Consider the following 22,546-nt stretch of genomic DNA (forward strand, 5'->3'; position numbering starts at 1 on the left):
CAATCAAACCCAGCAGTTAAATTATACAACATGTATGCCCTCTGCCACATGGTGCTCAGGGGACTTAAGCTGCATTTAATGCATGTTAAACCCACTTTAAAATAAAATAAGGCAACTGCATTAACCTGTGTATTAGGCCTGCAGTTTGATGTTTCAGTGAAATTAGTCAATTAAAGCAGTTTTTAAAAAAACCCAAGATCAGTTAATCAGACATCGCTAGCCTTGTGTACAGCAGGGTTGATAAAAATCAATTATTTATTTAAAAAAATAAAATACCAGATTTCAAAATAATCTTAAATCAATATTCGATACTCAATATCAGGGTCAATCTTTCAACAACTGAAGAAGAGGAGTTGGTTATTTATTTATTTATTGCATTTATATACCGCCTCATAGCCGAAGCTCTCTGGGCGATTTACAGCTATGACATGGGCCTCCAACAATTATCCCTCCTTAATACCAGCTATAATAAATTTCAGGACTAAGTGTGGCCAATTCAAGAAATACATGCTTGCTAATGAAATGTTAAGGAAACCGACACCTCTGAATATGTATTAAGGTTATATTAAACAATAATGCACTTCTACTAAAAAATGATGATTGAATAGAGCCTTCCTCACTAGTTATTTAAACTGTGATCTAAATCACTGAAATTGAGTTCTTCAGAGATGCAATTTAAATCATGATTTAAATCAAATCAACCCTGGCATACAGGCTCGTTTTATGGTCCAAAATATGCATTGGTTTAAAATACATAGGAGAACAGAACTATAGCATTATCCATTTCAGGTATTACCAGTTAAAAGTAATATACCCATAGAGATCAGGCACTGAGTTCAATGCAGCTTGCAGTGTGTACAGGATTATTGCCTTCAACATGCAGACGACAAGGAAAGCATTCTCAATCCTCTCTTCTTCTTCTTGATATCCCCTAATCACCAGAGTACCAATTCTGCCACTTTTGTACTGCTATTCAGGTACCTATCCAAGCTATTTAAAATAAGGAATAGCAACTGAAAAATATCAGATATATGGAGGAATGAGCAACTATGCATGCAGTCTCTCCACACCTCCTCCATGTTAAGGTTAGGCAGCAGTTATGGGAGAGGAGCCTGGCATGGGCACAGAACAAAGACAGACTAACCTGAGCATGTGTGTATTTGTGATCTCCCCCTCTCCAAATTATTTTGCCCAACTGACTTAAATATTGATCCAAACAGCATATCAATATAGTTATTTACACTTTTTTGTTCATTACTTAAACATTATCATTATTGTCATATCCTGCCCTTCCTCCTAGAAGCAGCCCAGGGCGGCAAACAAAAACACTAAAAACATTCTAAAACATCTTAAAAACAGACTTTAATAAAATATATTAAAACAAAACATATATTTTTTAAAAGCTTTAAAAACATCCTAAAAAAGCAATTCCAGCACAGACACAGACTGGATAAAATCTCTGCTTAAAAGGCTTGTTGAAAGAGGAAGGTGTTCAGCAGGCACCAAAAAGATAACAGAAGTGGTGCCTGTCTAATATTTAAGAGGAGGGAATTCCAAAAGGTAGGTGCCATTTAGGAAAACCAGCAGCAAAAAAAAACTTTGAGAAGAACACAACTAGGCTACCACACCCTATCTATATTGTGAATATTTATTAAACTTGAACAGCTAATATGGAAGATGTTATAACACTTTGTCCTAGTATTTTTTATGGCCTTGAGTCACTTTTTCTTACAGTGTCAACCTATGCACACTTATATGGGAGTGGGCCCCACTAAATTCAATAGGATCCAGTTGAGTAAGCATGTATAGAATCACACTGTTTATGTCTCTCATACCAAACAAACTACATAAAATTTTGAACGTCAACCACGGGAAGTGGCGGGAAATTGACAAAAATATGTGCATGAGAAGACGAACGAGCATTTCTTTGCCCACTTTAACAAAAAAGGTGGGATGAAAAGTATGATTTCTTATAGATATCATTATTATTTGTATTGCCTATCCTTCATCAATAGATCCCAGGGCAGTCTACAGTATTAAAAAACAATTAACACACATTACATTTCACAAGATACACAGAATATATGCATTTATGTCATACCAACTGACATGGAAGTTACATTAAAACCAATAGGACCTAGATTTTAGAATTTAAGGAACATGTAAGCCATGGTCACACATTATACCTACACAGGAATTCCCAACATAAGTAGAGGTTATGGAGGTGCACACTGTGCCCTCTGCTCAACCCTAATCTTCTTGTGTCAAATGGGAAGGTCTATAGGGGACTTCTACAAGTATGGATGAATGTCCTCAGAAGGATCCCCCTTTGCAGGGAGGATTCTAAGCATGTGGACAGAAGGCACTTAGAAGCTGCTTCAGACACTCCTGTTCAATGTGGGAAGATCAGGGGTGGAGCCAGCATGCTCAGGTACATTTATTTATTTATTTATTTGATTTGTATCACGCCCTTTCTCCCAGTCGGAGCCCAGGGCGGCAACATTGGGGGCAGAGCTAGAGGGCACACTCCTGCTTCTCTCTATGCAAGTCTTGGCAAGGCAATAACACTTGAATAGGGCTGTAGTACTGATTTTCAATCTGTAAAGTTGTTAATAGCAAAACATTGGAAGACTTGATAATCCAATTCCCAATATTAAAGATAGTGACTATCCAAAGTTCTGGACATATTGTATTTGTTTTGGCAGAACAAATAGATCTTTGAATCCCTACCTTAAACAGTACAGATATTTGTTTCTCTGTTGGAATAATCAGTATAAGAAACTTAATGTCGATAAGCATGAGAAACTTATATATGATTTTCTGTTTTAATTGTCTGTATGGAAAATGTAGCAAACCACTCTAGTCATTTGTTTTAGTTTCTAATGGATATGGTAATTAAAAACCTAATATAATCAAGAGGCCCGAACTCCAAGTAAACAGGCTTAAAAACGCTTTGTAATAAATGTGGTTAAAAGGTAACAAGAAAAAGCCACCAATATTTTTCCATTTCAGGTTGACAGATACCCACAAGACTACCTCCATTGGTACCAGTTCCAGAAACAGGCAAACCAGCTCCACACATCTGTAGCGAAAAAATATTGGGGATCTTGGCTTGATTCACGAGAGAATCAAAAAATGTCTCCGCAGAACTTGAGGGCTGCAGTAAAAGCAAAACAAAACAGTAACTGTATATAAAGATTCAGATATGTGCTAGTATACCAACACCACAACTTTTTTTGGGGGGGGGGTTGCCTTCCATATAGAAACTGAGAGCAAGTGTGGCATAGTGGTTAGAGTGCTGGACTAGAATCTATGAGACCAGGGTTCAAATCACCACTCAGCCATGAAATTCAATGGATGACCCTGGACTAGTCACAGTCTCTCAGTCTAACCTACCTCACAACCTACTGCTGCGGAGAGGATAAAAAACAGGGAGGAAAGTGATGTACATTGCTTTGAGCTCCTTGGAGGAAAGGTGGGATTTAAATGTATTAATAAATACATAAAACATTTTTTTTAAATATTCAAATCAGTTTACTGGATAAAAGGAATGTTGTTAACCTATTGACAATTAAATTAATTGTAGAGTTGCTGTTTTATATATATATATATATATATATAATGTACTGCCTTCAAGTCTATTCCGACTTATGGCGACCCTATGAATAGGGTTTTCATGAGGCTGAGAGGCAGTGACTGGCCTAAGGTCGCCCAGTGAGTTTCATGGCTGTGTGGGGATTTGAACCCTGGGCTCCCAGGTCGTAGTCCAACACCTCTCTCCATACCTGTCAAACATTACGCCAGATCCGATTCTTCCCTACACATAGTGGGAATTGAGAGAGAGCCTTACTTCCACACTTACCAGGTATGCGGCTCCACCCCCAACACTACCAGGACAGTGTTTCAAGGGGGCCTATATATGTACAATCCAATGCATGCATGCATACATATTGTACATGTTCAGTTTCCCAACTAAAAGCTAGAAATCAACCATGTATTCTGAACTTACATACATTGACCCCAACATAATGTACATCAATAGCCAGTGGCATTGGAGATAGAGATTTTTTTACCTGTCCATTCACCTGGCATGCCCAGTCTCACTCCTCACTATATGTTTGGGGAGGATTGGAAAAAGTATAATCCAATCTAGCCCAAAGCTACATAGCTCAGAAAATTCATTCTTAAGTTACCCAAATCAGGTCTGTGTACATACAATACCAATAAATCCAGCTTTTACCAAACAAATAGAACCACATGATAAAATAGAAACATGTAATCCTATACCTAGGTTTGGGAAACATTATACCTGCTCACCAATGTATAGTACTCTGGCCAGCCAGAGTCTTTGCCATTTCCAAATCTTCCACTGATACCAGCCCCACCTTTTCATAATCAGTTTCTCATGTAACTTCCTTTTAATTATTCAAACAGGATTTAAGATACCACTTTCTCTCTCTGATTTACAAATGGTACATTGTAGTTTTGTTCTGTATGGTATTTTATTTTGAACTACTGAAATTTATTGAAAGGTGACACTGGTTTTATGTTTGGAAATGTTTGTAAGAAACATAAAAAACTGAAACATGTTGCTTGCATAAGTATTCAACCCCCACACATTAATATTTGGTAAAGCCACCTTTTGCTGCAATAGTATTTGGTAAAGCCACCTTTTGCTGCAATTATGTCTTTTGGGGTAGGTATGTACCAGCTTTGCACACAATGTTGGGGGGGCATTCTTCTTGGCAGATTTGCTTCAGGCCATTCAGGTTGGTTGGATGTCGTTTGTGGACCACAATTTTCAAAGAGAGCCACAGATGCTCAGTGGGATTGACATCAGTTTTTTAGTGGACTGAAGCAGGTTCTCTTGCAGTATTTCTCTGTATTTTGCTCCATCCATTCTTCCTTCAATTTTAGCAAGATGCCCAGTCCCTGGTGATGAGAAATATCCCCACAGAATGATGCTGCCAACACCATACTTCACTGTAGGGATGGTGTGTCTTGAGGCATGGGCAGTGTTAGGTTTGCGCCACACATAGATCTTTTGAGTTTTGCCCAAAAAGCTTTATCTTAGTCTCATCAGACCACCAAACCTTTTTCCACATTGCAGCTGGGGCACTCTCATGCTTTCTGGCAAACTCCAGATGTGCTTTCAGATGGTACTTTTTGAGTAATGGCTTCTTTCTTGCCACCCTCCCATTCAGGCCAGTGTTATGCAGAGCTCTTGGTATGGTTGACCGGTGCACCATTACTCCACTCCCAGCCACTGACCTCTGTAGCTCCTTCAAAGTGATTGTTGGCCTCTCTGTGGCTTCTCTCACAAGTCTCCTTCTTGTTCGAGTGCTGGGTTTTGAGGGATGGCCTCTTCTTGGCAGTGCCTGGGTGATGCGATGCAGCTTCCACTTCCTGATTATTGATCCAGCTGTGCACACTGGATATCCAAACACTTGAATATTATTTTGACCCTTTTTTCTAATCTATACATTTGTATTATATTATCTCTCGCTTCTGTAGAATGCTCTTTGGTCTTCATTTTCCTTCAGATCCACAGCCTGACCAATGATTCTTCAACAGTGGGGTTTTTATCCTGACAATGTGACAGCAACTTGGTAAGGTGACTGTGTCCTCGACAGGGCAATTTCTTTCATATGTGTAAAGTGGGAGCTTCTACAGCACAGGGGCTGAATACTTATGCAAGGAACATGTTTCAGTTTTCTATGTTTCTTACAAACATTTCCCAACATAAAACCAATGTCACCTTACAATAATTGATTTTGAGTTTCAGTGTTTCAAAATAAAATATCATACAAAACGAAATCAAAATGTACCATTTGTAATTCAGTAATATGAGAGCATTGGTCAGGGGGGTCTGATTACTTTTGCAAGGCACTGTAGAAGGCTGCAGTATGTACAACTATAGCTTAAGTAAGAGCATACGGCTGGATACAAGAATGGGACTGGTTTTAGCCTACTTCACAATGTTTTGGACACAATTATTGGGATTTTCCAGTACATGGGGTGGCTATTTGAAAGAAGTTTTGAGGGTTTAATCAGTCTGGTAGTTTTATTTTCAACATAAAATACAGGAATTGGTAGGTAAGTACTCAGATTACCTTGGCCAAGGCATCATAGGCAAGTCCAAGGATTCCATGCCATTGAACACCTTTTAAGAAGAAATTCTCAGACTGAGAGATGGTTACAATGTTGATAGTAAAAGTCCCGTTGATTCCTTTAGGCATAGTAATGACATCTGTGCCAAGAGTTCCTATCCAACTTCCTTGTGTATATTTAACAGTGACCTCAATGCCCAGTGACTTATATGTGCTTGATCTAAGAAAGGGGGGAAAAAGGTACTAAAAACTTATAGAACAAATGCTAAAAAATATAATTTTACATAGAGGCGAAAGATTTATACAATCTGAAGAGAAACCACAGAGGTAATCCAAATTCTGCACCAAGAAAAGATGAATGATGTATAAATCATACATTCAGCAAAAATCACACCTTTTCCTTCATTTATTATCTTTCCAAATGTCACATCAACCAGAATTCCCCCATGTTTCCACTTTTCATTTAAATCTAGTGTGTGCCTTGTTGTTGTTGTTGTTCTTATATGCCTCCAAGTCGACCAAGACTTATGGCGACCCTATGAATCAGTGACCTACAAGAGCATCTGTCGTGAACCACCCTGTTCAGATCTTGTAAGTTCAGGTCTGTGGCTTCCTTTATGGAATCAATCCATCTCTTGTTTGGCCTTCCTCTTTTTCTATTCCCTTCTGTTTTTCCCAGCATTATTATCTTTTGTAATGAATCATGTCTTCTCAGTATGCGTCCAAAGTATGATAACCTCAGTTTCAACATTTTAGCTTCTAGTGATAGTTCTGGTTTAATTTGTTCTAACACCCAATCATGTGTCTTTTTTGCAGTCCATGGTATGCTCAAAGCTCTCCTCCAACACCACATTTCAAATGCATTGATTTTTCTCTTATCCACTTTTTTCACTATCCAACTTTCACATCCATACATAGAGATCGGAAATACCATGGTCTGAATGATCCTGACTTTAGTGTTCAGTGATACATCTTTACATCTGAGGACCTTTTCTAGTTCTCTCACAGCTGCCCTCCCCAGTCCTAGCCTTCTTCTGATTTCTTGACTATTGTCTCCATTTTCGTTAATGATTGTGCCAAGATATTGATAATTCTTGACAAGTTCAATGTCCTCATTGTCAACTTTAAAGTTACATAAATCTTCTGTTGTCATTACTTTAGTCTTTTTGACGTTCAGCTGTAGTCCTGCTTTTGTGTTTTCCTCTTTAACTTTCATCAGCATTCATTTCAAATCATTACTGGTTTCTGCTAAGAGTATGGTATCGTCTGCATATCTTAAATTATTGATATTTCTCCCTCCAATTTTCACACCTACTTCTTCTTGGTCCAATCCTGCTTTCCGTATGATATGTTCTGCATATAGATTAAATAAATAGGGTGATAAAATACACCCCTGTTTCACACCCTTTCCGATGGGGAACCAATCAGTTTATCCATATTCTGTCCTTACAGTAACCTCTTGTGCAGAGTATAGGTTGTGCATCAGGACAATCAGATGCTGTGCCACCCCCATCTCTTTTAAAGCATTCCATAATTTTTCATGATATACACAGTCAAAGGCTTTGCTGTAATCCAGTGTTTCCCAAACTGTGGGACTCCAGATGTTGCTGGACTACAGTTCCCATCATTCCTTGCCATTAGCCATGCTGGCTGGAGCTGATGGGAACTGTAGTCCAGCAACAGCTGGAGTCCCACAGTTTGGGAAACACTGCTGTAATCTATAAAGCACAGGGTGATTTTCTTCTGAAATTCCTTGGTCCATTCCATTATCCAACTTATGTTTGCGATATGATCTCTGGTGTCTCTTCCCTTTCTAAATCCAGCTTGGACGTCTGGCATTTCTCACTCCATATATGGCAAAAGCCTTTGTTGTAAAATCTTGAGCATTACTTTACTTGCATGGGACATTAAGGCAATAGTTCGATAATTACTGCATTCCCTGGGATCCCAAAATGAAATGCAAACCATATGTATTTTCTCCTAAAACATCTCTTTGCAGAAAATGTTATTTATAACCATCATTTCCTACTTATAGACAAAACTTTTTTGTGATGGCACTCATCAGTAGAGAGTATCAGAACGTCTTTTTTGGCTGTCCTCTTTTTTTTTGCTTTTTTTGTGCTGGCATGAGTATCAGCATCTCATTTTTTAACCAAAAAAACCCTGCTTACAGTTAAATGTCTCTTAGACATCCTTCAACAAATTAAGGATCTCCAGCTAGTAGATGGTTTGCAAGGTCTATGAGCCTCTAGTCTAAAAACAGAAGAAGACAACCAACACTCCATCTGTGGAATAATTTCTGTTATTGCTACATGCATTAGTATATGCTTCTCCTACAATTTTACCTCATCTTAATGGCATTTTGCACTAATGTCTTTTTCTATAATATATTTCAGAATTTCTTTGACAAAAATTAGACCTCCCTCTAGATATTATTTACCGTAATTTCAGTTATACTAACAGTATCTCCCTCGAGCTTTGAAAATTTGTGCAAAAACACTAGTTGTCCTGGGACTTTTCAACCTGCTGTAAATCCATTGAAATATTATTCATTGCTACAGGAACAGTAGCTTTATAATGCAGTTTTACTACATGCCTGTATCTTTGTTTACATATGTTAAATCATGCACATAGCCCACTAAATCGTATGTATCAACTAAGAGCAACTATTGACATGCTATCAACTTTATATCGATGTATGTGCTTCTACTACAAATAAAAATAAAAGCACAGGTCTTTATATATGCCATATCAACAGAAACTGCTTAATGACCAATTAACTGGCTCAACACAGCACAACTACGGCATCAAAAATCTCAGTGCTAAAACTTAAACTGGAATTCCACTGCACTTTTGTCATCTTGTTTCTAAAGGCTGATCAATACATTACAGCAGCAGCACACCATGCTACTCCAGTAACATCTGTATGCAGGAACACTGTGAGCTCAGTCAATGACACACTTCCTTTTCATGCAAATATTGTTTGGCCAAAGAGAGGTCAATATTGGATTTGGAAGGAAACACATGATGCGATCCACTTATGTGGTTCTTACATACACATACATTAATAGGCAAGTGGGAAGAACTCCATAAGGATACAGCCCTCAAAATATGGAGACTCAACCGTCCAAAATATCTGTGTGTGTCTATTGGGCATATATTTAGCCTGTGTTCCTACTTGAGCACTAATTATGTAATTCAAAACTATGCATTTTTCAGCATTATTTTTTTGAGCATTCCGTTGCTGATGGAAGTTTTTCAGATCTTTGAAAGTTTCCATCTACTCACTATGTGCTACTTTTCCTTCACAAATTGCGGAGATCTCCAGTCTACCCTCCAATCTACCCTTGGGAGGGGGAGTCAAGAAACTTACTCTTCTTTGTTGAAGTAGGAAGTCAGATCTGCATTTTGTGGACCTGCAACAGCAAAATTGCTGCTTCCAGTATCAACCAGAATATTTAGCTGTAGAAAAGAAAAGGGATTTTCATGTTAATTAAAATATACAGAAAATGCTAGACGTATTTTTAGCTTGTGTATCTACCTGAGCACTAATTATGTAACTCAAAACTATGACATTTCCAACATTATTTTTGGAAGGAATTTTTTTGGTGGCCGTTTTTCAGATCTTTGAAATTCTGAGGCTATCAGTTTTTAAACAAGATTTTGTATTGCGAATCCCCTGAAGTCTGTAAAACAGATATCTAGGATCTACCACAACCCATCTTTTTTCTTTTTTTGCCATTTGTAATATATTTATAAAAATAGGAAATAATGAAGTAGCTACAAGCTGGTATTGAAAAATTTAGTCCTGTCTGAAGTAGCTGCAATATAAGAAATTTGAGACAGAAGGGCAGGTTAGAGAAAGAAAGAATACAGAAATAAGCACAGAAGTTGAAAGAAGCAGGACAAAGGAAACTACAACTTTCATTAAGTCTGAAGCATTTAGAAATATTTTTAAGAGGATCCTAAGCAATGCCAATAATGTGCTGCTGTTTTCAAAACCTTTGCTGGCACCTTTTCACTTTATTTTTATTCAAACCATTATCCTTTAAGCTATTCTTAGTGACATTTTAGTTCAGAAATGATTTGAGTGTTTATTTACCAAAGAGAGGCCTGGTATGCTGAACTACTGCTAGATTATCAATAAGCAGCTGCATGAAAAAGACATGTGCTATGTATCACCTTTCCTTTCCTTGTTAAAATGATACTTGCAGGACCATTGCTGGACCAAAGAGCATGATGTAACTCAGATGCAGGACCCGTGGCCCTCCAGATGTTGTTGGGACTCCCAACTCCTATTAGCCTTAGCCAGCACAGCCAATAGTCAGGGACATTGGGAGCTGGAGTCCCAACAACATCTGGGGAGCCACAGGTTCCCCATCCTTGATGTAAGTGATTATGTTGTCCAGTTTACATCACTGTCCATCAAGAAAACGTATTTTATTGTAGAACCTCGTTACCAGTTTCAAAAGTCACATTGGATTTTAATTTATAGCCCTTGGTCTAAGAATTAGGAATATCCAGATGTTGCTGGACTACAGCCCCATCATCCTTGACCACTGGCCATGTTGGTTAGGGCTGATGAGAATCAGAGTGAATACATCCTGCTTTCGGTGGTTGTAATCAAAATAAATGATGAGTACACAAATGTATCTAAATACTCAATGAAGTTAGGAAGAGGTCTGTACTAGATGGTCTAAGACTATGTTATGAAGGCTAACACACTCTCCTATTATGAGGTTCCCCACCCTTTGAGAGAGATAGGGACATTTAAATAAATGAAATAAAAGCTACAGCGATTCTCACTACTCAACTGCAAATAGTTCTACAAAGTTATACATGATCAACTCCACATGTTACTGCTACTTGACTTCACTAGAACGTAATACTAACTAAAAAAGTGTTTCAGTTATGATTACCAGTACCATAAAATATGCCACTGAGCTATAACCCTGCAGAATTCAAAAATACTTATTTTAAAGAGAATTTGACTGTGCATCTTAGCAAGCAGTACAGCATTCACCATGCCTAGTTTTTCAAAGAACTAGCATTCTTCACATAACACAAACGTCATACAATAGAATATTAAAGATGCAGCCCACTCTAGTATGACTAGAACTCACATGACTAATTGCTATTCATTGGAACATTCCATATTTATATAAAACTGGAATAACTAGACACAGGCAGCTAAGACAAACACTGACCTATTGTAGTCCATAAAATGACACTAGTTAAATATATAGTCTATGCCAATTCTCCTGTTTGCTAGGAAGTTTTAATTTTTCAAAAGAAGAGAGCATCTTGTTAACATTTCACACCAGTTTTGATTTCTTGGGATCTGGAAAAAAATTGTCATTCTGGGGTGTGTAAGCGTTAGAGTGAATTCATAATCTTTCAGGAAGCCAAACATTGCATCAAAATGTTACAGAGATCAACACTCCCATCAAGGTATCATGTAAACTTTGAAGAGATTGTAAAAAAGTCATTTACATGGCTTCAGGAGGAACAGTTCTGACCTACTTTGGATTAGAGATGCTACAAGTTTCCTACCATCTGCTATTTCCTTTACTATTACTTGATCCAATGTCATCTTAAATTGAATAATTTAAGATGTCATTGGATCAAGTAATAGTAAAGGTCACGGATGTGCTTTGAACATAACCCATCAAGGGTCCATGAAACATACATCAGTGAAACATACATCATGTGAAACATCATGAGAAAACACATTTTAATGGTGCAAAATAAACGAAAAGTTTTATGGCAGCTTAAGGACTAACAAATTTATGGCTGCATAAGCTTTTGAGGTAGAGAGTCCACTTCACTATTGCTAATACGTCAAAGCCTTATTTGGGCATTCAAAAACTCATAACAATCACCTAAGGGAGCGGGGCAGGATAAACACAGTCCTGCTTCCACCATCCCAGCAGATTTCCAATTCATGGAAACACCATATGAGCTATCAGCAAGCTGCCCTACTGCTGACATGCCTCAACTCAGACACAGCTTTGGGGAGGAGCCAGTGTGGGGCACGATGACAGGGTGTGTATGTATGGTCCCACTCACCTCCCTTGCACAATTATTGACACTTGTTTTTATGTGAAAAAATCAGAAATTCTATTTTTCATAACCCATTTATAAAAATTTATAAAAATGTGAAGTTCCACAAACTTAGTTTTAGATTTTTTTAAAACAAATATGTCTAGAAACAAGAAGCATTTACATATAATTCAGAAGAGCAGAAATCACTACAGCTGTACTTTTAACAATAGTGATAAACGGACACATTAAAATATATTAGAATATATAGTTTTAACATATACTATTTTAAATTGCAAAATAGTTACAGTAGATGTACCCATATTAACCATTACAAGAGTTTCTAGTTTATCCTGAACTATCTTTTTTTTTAAAAAAAGAAGCATTGGAGCACCCCATGATAAAGTGTTCAAACAACCCTAAAAAGAACAGCATGGTCTACAACACAGATGGTGAACTGCTGGTCTCGGCTGTGAGCTGATTAGGCCTGCAGTGCCTTTTCATCTGGTCCCTATCCATATTTCTCTCTCAACCCCACCACAAATTTCATATGGAGAGGAAAGTTAAAAGGTAGTGGCACCATACATTGCCAGTTCTAGCCCTACCAGCGTACACATCCCCTAACAGACTACCCTTTTAAGGGAGTGCAGCCCTCACTTGATCTATGGTGGCAAAACCCTACGAGAGGCCTGTGTACCTTCAGGGTTGTTTTGGATTACCAGAGATGAGATGCAGACAAGAGGTTTGCTTACAAAGAGAGTTAAAATTTATTGAGTAACTTACAGCATTCAGCCAAGTATTCCCAATAAAAGTGGATTAGTCCCACCACTCTGCAGTAGCGGACGTCAGAGACTGAACACCCATACTGGGCACAGGTCAAGGTTATATAGCATAAATCTTGGCACATATCATTGGCATACACATGAGGTTACATACATGATTAATGAGATTATACACTTTGAAGTAACATATGTTGCATATAATTGGCTGTTCTGACCTTTTCACAGAACACCTTCAAAGCAGACTAATTGCTAGAAAACTATAATATCTTTTCTGGAGCACCTTGACATCTTCTCTTGGCAAACTACATAGCTACCATCTTTATCTCCATCTTTACTAACAAGCATGACCGTTACTTGACTCGTGTGTTAACAAGCAACAGCTGCACTATCTGCTCATTGACCGTCCTTTCGACCCATCCATTGAATCTATGCCTATCAGGACTCTCTGAAGTCTAACAAGGTGCCTTTCAACATCATACTAGGCAAGCCAACTATGAACTGCCTACTGATAAACATATACTTGAACCTATGCCTAATTGAGCTCCTTTGATATTCCTTTAACTAACAAGGTACATTCCCAGTATCATACTGGGCAAGCCATCATATCCTCATTAAAACACCTAGATTAGACTGCAGGTGGCTATGAGGTGATCTGACATACCCAAAGATGCTGGGGCCTGAAACGGGAATACAAGCCTCCAGGCTTTGCTAACAAATACATATTGAATATATATTGATTAACTTAAGGCTATAACAGCTTGCTTAAAATCATTAGCTGGCACAGGGTATATAAGGCCTAACAGAACCAATAAGGTATCCTATTGTCAGAAGCAATCGTTACTCTGGTAACACACAAAATTACCTTCATTAAAAAGGGAAGGTCGAGTACTGGTCTAGCATTCCCTGGGTATCTCTGCATAATGATGTTTTCTTAAGGAGTGGGTAGATATCTGCCCTCACAACTAGTATCTCTCTCCAGCGCCAACACCTATAGCATTATCAGTCAGTCACTCCCTCACTTAACCAAGGATACCAACCACCCTTACGACATAAAACAATCAGCTTCCTCCAGGAATTCCTCATTACTAAACTGCATTCTTCCATAATCACCTCAAGTTTCCACAGGGCACATTCTACTTTTGATTTTAAGCAAAAATAAACTAATTTTTAAATAGTTATTCCTTATTGTTAAGTTTTGCAGTCTTAGTAAAGATAGAAACAAGGAAATAATCACATGACCACATGCCTCTACCCAGACAGAAAAAATAAAATTGTACTTGTGTTTTAAAATGCATACTTTTACTGTGAAATAAAAAGAAATGAAAGAATACAGCCATACAGATTTATAGAAAAGCTATTTCTACTGCAAGCTTACATTTTACAATCCTATTGTTTATCCCTGCTATGAGGGAAGTGGTGGTGGGAGAAACTGGGCAACTGTTTTATAGCATATGGTTCCATGTGCATTTTTTCTTCAACTGTAAAAATATGACCCCCTCAGTCTGGAAAGAGCCACTGGGTGACTAAGGCCACAATCACAGAAGCAAAGAACTGGAGATGGCCTTGTAGGAAAATGCAGGAAATCCAGAGCTAGACTATCCCCAAGCAACTGACCTGCCCGTACTTGGAGACCTTTACTTCCTAGAATTAAATGGTTTCATCCAAAATCCGCACATTTACTTAAGAGTAACTCTCACTGAACACAGTGGGACTTGAGTAAACATGCATGGGATTTCACTGCAAGTCCAGTTCCCTTTACTGGTGTACTTAGAGTCCCAGAAATCAAGTTAAACAGGTTCCACATTTCGTTTTGGATCTACAATCTGAAAGTGTTGTTGATCTTTGTGTCTGTTTTAAGTTGGAATTAATGAATCATAGTGTTTCTGCTCAAATTCCTACCCATGTCTACTCAGAAGTCCTATTAAATTTAGTGGGGCTTACTCTGAGGTAAGAGGGGTTAGGACTGCAACCTTAACCAAGTACTGGAACCATTACTTTATCTTCTATTCCATAGACTTCATCCACATGTACTAATTAATTTCTTCTTACATAGATATTTTTATACCACCTTTGATTAAAGTGTAGTTTTACATAAAAATATGAAAACAAGATACAAATAAAATGATATCTTAAGCAATACCTTAAAAACAGATTTTTATACCATCTCCTTCTTTCCTCTTAAAACTATGCCTATGAGGCTTGAAAAGACACAAGCTCTTTACTTGGTGTTAAGAAGACAACAAAGTACATGCCTAGCAGATTCATCTGTAGAAAGAACTCCATACTTCAAGTGCTATTACTTAGAACGTCCTCTGTCTGGTAGCGACCACTTCACATGAGATGATGGCGGCCTCCACAGAAGGTCTGAATTTGAATTAAATTTTGCTATCTACATGTATGGTGAAACAGTGAACAAAGCTGACCATTTACATTCAAGCAGCAGGTAAATGGAAATGGACTGCCTTCAAGTCAATTCCGACTTATGGATATCCTATTAATAGGATTGTCATGGTAAGTGGTATTCAGAGGGGGTTTACCATTGCCTTCCTCTGAGGCTGAGAGGCAGTGACTGGCCCAAGGTCACCCAGTGAGCTTCATGGCTATGTGGAGATTCGAACCCTGGTCTCCCAGGTTGTAGTCCAACACCTTAACAACTACACCACACTGGTAGTACTTCATAAATACCAGAGGTCTTTCCTAAGGCAGGACACTAGCCTAGGTCCCAGTACCAAGGACTTCTAGCTGAAGCCCAGAGTACCCAAGAGTAACTCTCCTAATTTTGAAGAGGCATGGTAGACATGTTCTGTATGTTGATATCCCAACTTCAATGGTCATCACCCAATTTTGTGGTGATAAATTCCATAGATTAACTAAGCAGTAAAAGTACTTGGTCTGTCTAACATAAGGAAATCTTAGCCAGACTGACACACAATATGTCTTCCTGAATGCTTATTTTCTGGTGAACGGAGCAGAGGGTTCTTAAGATTCTTTAGTTAATGATCAGCCACCAGAAGTCATTCTAATGCAGTGATTTCCAGAAGGGGAAAAAAGCTGGTTAATAGGTGGGAAAATTAGCAGCCAATTTAAAAACGTTGGCTCATTTAACACAACATTCCCTAATTACATTATCAACCCATCTGGAAGAACTGCTTGCAACCATAACAGAGGACTGTTAAAGCACTCTAACTGCTATAATGTGTCTCATTTCCCCAAAGTTACTGCATGTTATTACTGGCATCGAGTTCGTAGATGATTCTTTCTACACTTGATAGTACTCATACTGGCTTTTGGGGAAACAGAGAATTAGTGAGCATAATTTTGTTTATTGTGTAAAATCAGAGTACAAGCAGCACTGGCAGCCTCATTTTAATTAAATCAGAATATCTATAGCTTTTAATATTCCAGCTTCTTTCAAGATAAGTAAAATCTGGTAATATGGAAAAGACCCTGTTCATGGGCACTAAAAGAAAAACTGCATGCAAGGAGTGCATTTGTTGATATAATTTACATCTTCCCATTCCTTTACAAAGAAGTCCACAAAATAATATAATTAAACTTGGTTCAATTCTTACCTTATTTGCACGTGCAGTTGTAATGGAAAAACTGCTTCAGAATGGGAGAATATTAAAGAGTAGGTGCCAGGTATGCTTGTTTGGGAAGGAATTTCCATAACTGGGTCGTAACAGCTGAAAAAGCCTTCTCCCTGGTCACCACCCACTTTCTCTCTCTGAAATTGGACTAAGTTCCAGCCTCAGCCTTGTCTGCAAAATTATTTCATTGCACTTCAGATATCCCATTAAACAGCAAAACACATTTATGCACCCTGCTTTGAGCACCAGCAAAAGTGAAATCCAGGTACAAAAGCCCTCTCTACTAATGCTGCCTTGATTGGGCACATTATGGCTTTACCTCTCCTTCTCCTTCTAATGCACCCAGGGACATTTCCAAGTAAAAGAATTTGTTCAGTTAACCTTTACGAAACCATAATGGCCACTTCAAGCCATTAGAGGTTCTTCTCAGAGCTGGTGCAATGCATCAGTAGGCATTAAAGGAACATAACAAGATTGTTTTTCCACTTGTAGTGCTGGATGACTATGGAGCAAGGGTTGCTCAGGTCTCACTGTGATTTCTTATATTCTACAATTTCTACCCACATTTACTTACAAGGAACATAAGAACATAAGAAGAGCCTGCTGGATCAGGCCAGTGGCCCATCTAGTCCAGCATCCTGTTCTCACAGTGGCCAACCAGCTGCCTGGGGGAAGCCCGCAAGCAGGACCCGAGTGCAAGAACACTCTCCCCTCCTGAGGCTTCCAGCAACTGGTTTTCAGAAGCATGCTGCCTCTGACTAGGGTGGCAGAGCACAGCCATCATGGCTAGTAGCCATTGATAGCCCTGTCCTCCATGAATTTGTCTAATCTTCTTTTAAAGCCATCCAAGCTGGTGGCCATTACTGCATCTTGTGGGAGCAAATTCCATAGTTTAACTATGCGCTGAGTAAAGAAGTACTTCCTTTTGTCTGTCCTGAATCTTCCAACATTCAGCTTCTTTGAATGTCCACGAGTTCTAGTATTATGAGAGAGGGAGAAGAACTTTTCTCTATCCACTTTCTCAATGCCATGCATAATTTTATACACTTCTATCATGTCTCCTCTGACCCGCCTTTTCTCTAAACTAAAAAGCCCCAAATGCTGCAACCTTTCCTCGTAAGGGAGTCGCTCCATCCCCTTGATCATTCTGGTTGCCCTCTTCTGAACCTTTTCCAACTCTATAATATCCTTTTTGAGATGAGGCAACCAGAACTGTACACAGTATTCCAAATGGGGCCGCACCATAGATTTATACAACGGCATTATGATATCGGCTGTTTTATTTTCAATACCTTTCCTAATTATCGCTAGCATGGAATTTGCCTTTTTCACAGCTGCCGCACACTGGGTCGACATTTTCATCGTGCTGTCCGCTACAACCCCGAGGTCTCTCTCCTGGTCGGTCACCGCCAGTTCAGACCCCATGAGCGTATATGTGAAATTAAGATTTTTTGCTCCAATATGCATAATTTTACACTTGTTTATATTGAATTGCATTTGCCATTTTTCCGCCCATTCACTCAGTTTGGAGAGGTCTTTTTGGAGCTCTTCGCAATCCCTTTTTGTTTTAACAACCCTGAACAATTGAGTGTCGTCAGCAAACTTGGCCACTTCACTGCTCACTCCTAATTCTAGGTCATTAATGAACAAGTTGAAAAGTACAGGTCCCAATACTGATCCTTGAGGGACTCCACTTTCTACAGCCCTCCATTGGGAGAACTGTCCGTTTATTCGTACTCTCTGCTTTCTGCTTCTTAACCAATTCCTTATCCACAAGAGGACCTCTCCTCTTATTCCATGACTGCTAAGCTTCCTCAGAAGCCTTTGGTGAGGTACCTTGTTAAATGCTTTTTGAAAGTCTAAGTACACTATGTCCACTGGATCACCTCTATCTATATGCTTGTTGACACTCTCAAAGAATTCTAGTAGGTTACTGAGACAGGACTTTCCCTTGCAGAAGCCATGCTGGCTCTGCTTCAGCAAGGCTTGTTCTTCTATGTGCTTGGTTAATCTAGCTTTAATAATACTTTCTACCAGTTTTCCAGGGACAGAAGTTAAGCTTCTAAGTTAAGGAATACTTACATAATTTTAAGAACTGTATTTAACAAACTGCATTGCTCGTCTGATTTTGAGAGACAAGAGTTAATAATAGTAGTTTATTTCCTAATTGTTCTGACATTTATCTAACCATGTTTACTTCTGAGTAATCACCACTGATTTCAAAAGGATTTATTTCAAAGAAAATATGCTTAGGATTGGAGCTCCAGGGCCAAACAGATAAGATGCAGGTAATCCGATTGTATCTCTTGATGAGTTCATTTTTACCAAAAAGTAGTTGAGGGGGACTGTGAGACTAATCAGAGCTGCAAAGCTGGAAGAGGGGATTCAATCTCCACATGCCATTTCCCTGCTCCAAATTGCCTCCAAAATCTAATAGTCCTGCCGCAGTTCACACATATTGTTTTCTGCTACAGGGCTAATGGTACTTTGGGGGCGGGATTTAGAGCTAAGTCCCCTCCCTCCTTCAGTGCCACTGATCTTATCTAGTTCTATCTAGTTCCCAGGATTCTTTGGGGGGGAAGCCATGACTGTTTGATGTATGATATTGCTTTAAATATATAGTGCAGATGGGGCCCTAATGCAGATCACCTGACAGCTGCTTTTAAAAAGAACTTCTGGAGCAGAAGTGCACAGATACTGGCTAGCCTTGGTAGCCAAGCCAAAAACCTATAGTCACCAGAACCCTGCCATTTGTTCCTAGCCTCATGCTGTGTCTCTATGAATGAATGATTATGGACAATGCACCACTGGCAATGCCAAACCACTCTCCAGCTGTCCTCCCAGTCTCAGAATTGGGTAGGGGGCAGGGATTGCTGCAAAACTTCAGGAACGATCCATGCCCTATCTCTAGTTCTTACTCTTACACTCACCAGAGGACAGTGGCACATTCACCACGGGGAGCAAAAAATTATAGAAGCCATGTTAAGAGATTTAATCACAGATCTCCCACATCTAATCTATTTTGGCCCTTAGGATTGCCCAGAATCTTTATCAGGCAATGTAAAGTGGAAAAACAATCATGTCCTTATATTTTTTTTTCAATGCTTACTGATCCACTGTGACTCCACAAAGCATATCCAATGGCTTGAAATGCCAATGATGAATTCAAAAAAGTTGATCATACAAACTCATTTTACTAATTTCCTACTTCTTATATTTATTAGCAGGAAACTCCTAGGAAACCAGGTTAGCTGATTAATTCTCGACTTTCAGAACAAAGAATGAAAATCCATTAATGAATAATCATTTGCACTGGGGAAGATGATGCAGAAAGGACATTTTTTGTGGCATCACTCTCTACAATAAGAAAAAGCCCTGAACTGTGCAGAGGGCTTAAAATCATTACTGAAGTCAACCTCAGTCAACCTTGCCCAAGTAAAGATATCCTAAACTGCTTCCATATGAGCAGCAGCTCAGGTTCTGTTGCTGTTCTGGAGGGGGAAAAACTATCTTGTCCACATGGGCAGGCTAGACAGAAGACTAGAGGCCAAGGCTCTTTTTTATCCATAAGTCTTTTTGTACTTTTGCTGCTAGGCACCACTTCCTGGGCCCAGGAGGAGATGGGGTGCACATGCACAATTTGTTCCCTTCCTTGATGCTAATACTGCTTTGGTATGACTCAGTAGGAGGTGACATCCAACACCAGAAGTAAGAATAGAAACAAACATCTTACTTGCATTTTTTTAAAAAGCTGCTATTGCAACAACCAAAAAAATGCTGCTGCTGTTGCTGGAGATGGGAGGGGAGATGCCCCCCCTAGCAAAATGACTTAGCTATTTTCAGATTACCGGTGCATTTGCTTTCTTTTGTGCATTGTTGCAAAGCACCCATGGAAGAACTGGAATAATCTTATCTTTGAGACATTTCCATGCTACTTAGTTACATTACTTCCTTGTTGGATCAGATTTATGAAAATGTATCACTACTGATTTCCTTCTTTCATCAGAAGAACTTTACTATCACAACATCAGGGGCAATACATGCAACCCAACATGCAATATATGCAATGTGATATACGCCATCATCTGCTGCAATGCCCTTCTGCATTCTGCATAGGATAAACAGGCCAGTCTTTTCACAAACATTAACAGGACACAAATCTGTCATGAGAAATGACAGTGTTCAAAAACCAGCAGGAAAGCATTTCAACTTCTCAGAACATACTATAACTGACCTTAAAGTGGCCATATTCAAACAAAGGAACTTCAAAGGGAGAATGCAGAGTGAAACCACTGAACTGCAATTCATCAAAAGGTTCAGTGTTATCACTTGTGGATTAAATTGCAACAAATGCATTTTTTGTCATGCATAGGCTAATCAGTGCCAGGATGTCTGTGTTATCAACAACTGTTTTGTGAATGGCAATTCTTAACTATCACTGTCTTTGTACTTTCTGGATTTTATTTCCTTCTGTCCTCACTGTTTACAATCCACCCCCAAACTCTCTCAGTCTCTCTGTGTGTTTTCATCTATACACACATCCTATGCCATGTATTCCATACTTCTGAACTAGAGATAGACAACAAGGGAATGTTTCTTCAAAACTATGCATACTTAATGGAGAATGTACATAATGGGCAGAGCATGTGCAAAACACTGTTGAGATATGCACTGTCTTCAAGGCCAATTGGACATTTATGGATAGCGGCTCATAAATGTACACAATTCCCACCTTATAGACAGATGATGTGCACATTCTCCATGAGGCATGGTTTCTGTGCACAGTGACGCACATTAACCACTCTACTTATAAGCACCCCTGCAACTCAGGATTACACTTCATGTATCTGATTAAGTGGACTGTTCAAGCTTATGTCATATAATTAATGTTTTAGTCTTTAAGGTGCTGCAAGACTCTCAGTTTTTGCTGCAACAGACTAACACGGCTACCCCTTTGGAAAATAGTTAATGTCCATCTCCTATTGGTTTTTGAGGAAACTATCCTTCAGTGAGTAGCATCAACACCAGCACTAACCAGAGGAACGGCTCTGGCCCCAGGTTGTACATTCTGTCCTCAGTACAAAACATTTTCTCCTCAGGAAAGTCAACTGGAATTCAGCGAAGTATATAAAGGATGGGTGTGCCAGGTTTTAGTCAACAGATACTTTGAATATCTCCTCAATAGCTCAAAAAGAACTTCCATTTCTTCTGGTCAGAACCAACTTTAATATAATAATAAGAGTAACTGGCACTTCTGTTTCTGCCCCTACCCCACTCACCTTTGGCTCTTTTAGGAGAAGAGGATCTTCAAGCAAGATCCACAAGCTGATCGCCACCCCCTGGAACTCACCGATCCCACTGTGGATAAAACTCATCAGTAGTACTAGCTTTCCTATGTCACACTAGAAGTACAAATCACATGCTTGTGCTTTCTACACTTTTTGGAATGTTCACATAAACTCTTTAAGGTGTTTTCTAAAATTATGTTAAGCAGCTTGTGAATTGCATTAAAGTGACATAGAGAACAAGCATAAAATCGTATGGAGCTTTTTCATTTGATTTACAGATGCAGGAAATACAAAAATCATATTTAAGCATCACTTGTAAAAGGAACTATAGGCTTCACTCCTGTGCATACTTACCTAGGAGCAAGATTCTCTAAATTCAATCATGCACACATCTGAATAAACATGCATAGAATCAGACTGTTTGCTTTGCCTTCTTTTATTTCATAATCTCCCCCCCCCAACATTCTCTCTTTCAAAAAAGGCCTTTTGCATAATTACACTCACATCTATCCTGAGTAGTTTTAAAATGGCTGTTTCTTACACTTGAACTAATCCCAGTTCCAGGGCTTACAGAAACAAACCAAAACACAAGGATCCCAAAGGGCTAAAAAGCAACAGTGGGCAATTCCACTACAGCTCTAGTGATGAGAGGCAGCCAAATCTGTATGTTTAACATTTTACAAATGTGTCCCAAGCACCTCTTTAAAAAGCCAGGCAGCTATGGCACAAGAGGG

At 38.9% G+C, this 22,546-nt stretch overlaps 1 protein-coding gene across 2 annotated transcripts in view; it reads right to left on the reverse strand.

Annotated features, from left to right (window-relative positions):
* Nucleotides 1–22,546, reverse strand: part of BACE2 (beta-secretase 2) — a 63,112-nt gene that overhangs the window by 23,995 nt on the left and 16,571 nt on the right. For both annotated transcript variants that reach the window (XM_061627613.1, XM_061627612.1), the window contains exons 2-4: nt 9,484–9,572; nt 6,114–6,330; nt 3,029–3,157 (exon numbers count right to left, since the gene is read on the reverse strand). In XM_061627613.1, the coding sequence (XP_061483597.1) occupies nt 3,029–3,157; nt 6,114–6,330; nt 9,484–9,572 (435 nt within the window). The remainder of the gene's footprint in view (nt 1–3,028; nt 3,158–6,113; nt 6,331–9,483; nt 9,573–22,546) is intronic.

Source organism: Rhineura floridana, chromosome 5 (genome assembly GCF_030035675.1).
Source record: "Rhineura floridana isolate rRhiFlo1 chromosome 5, rRhiFlo1.hap2, whole genome shotgun sequence".
NCBI classification, from domain to species: Eukaryota; Metazoa; Chordata; class Lepidosauria; order Squamata; family Rhineuridae; genus Rhineura; species Rhineura floridana.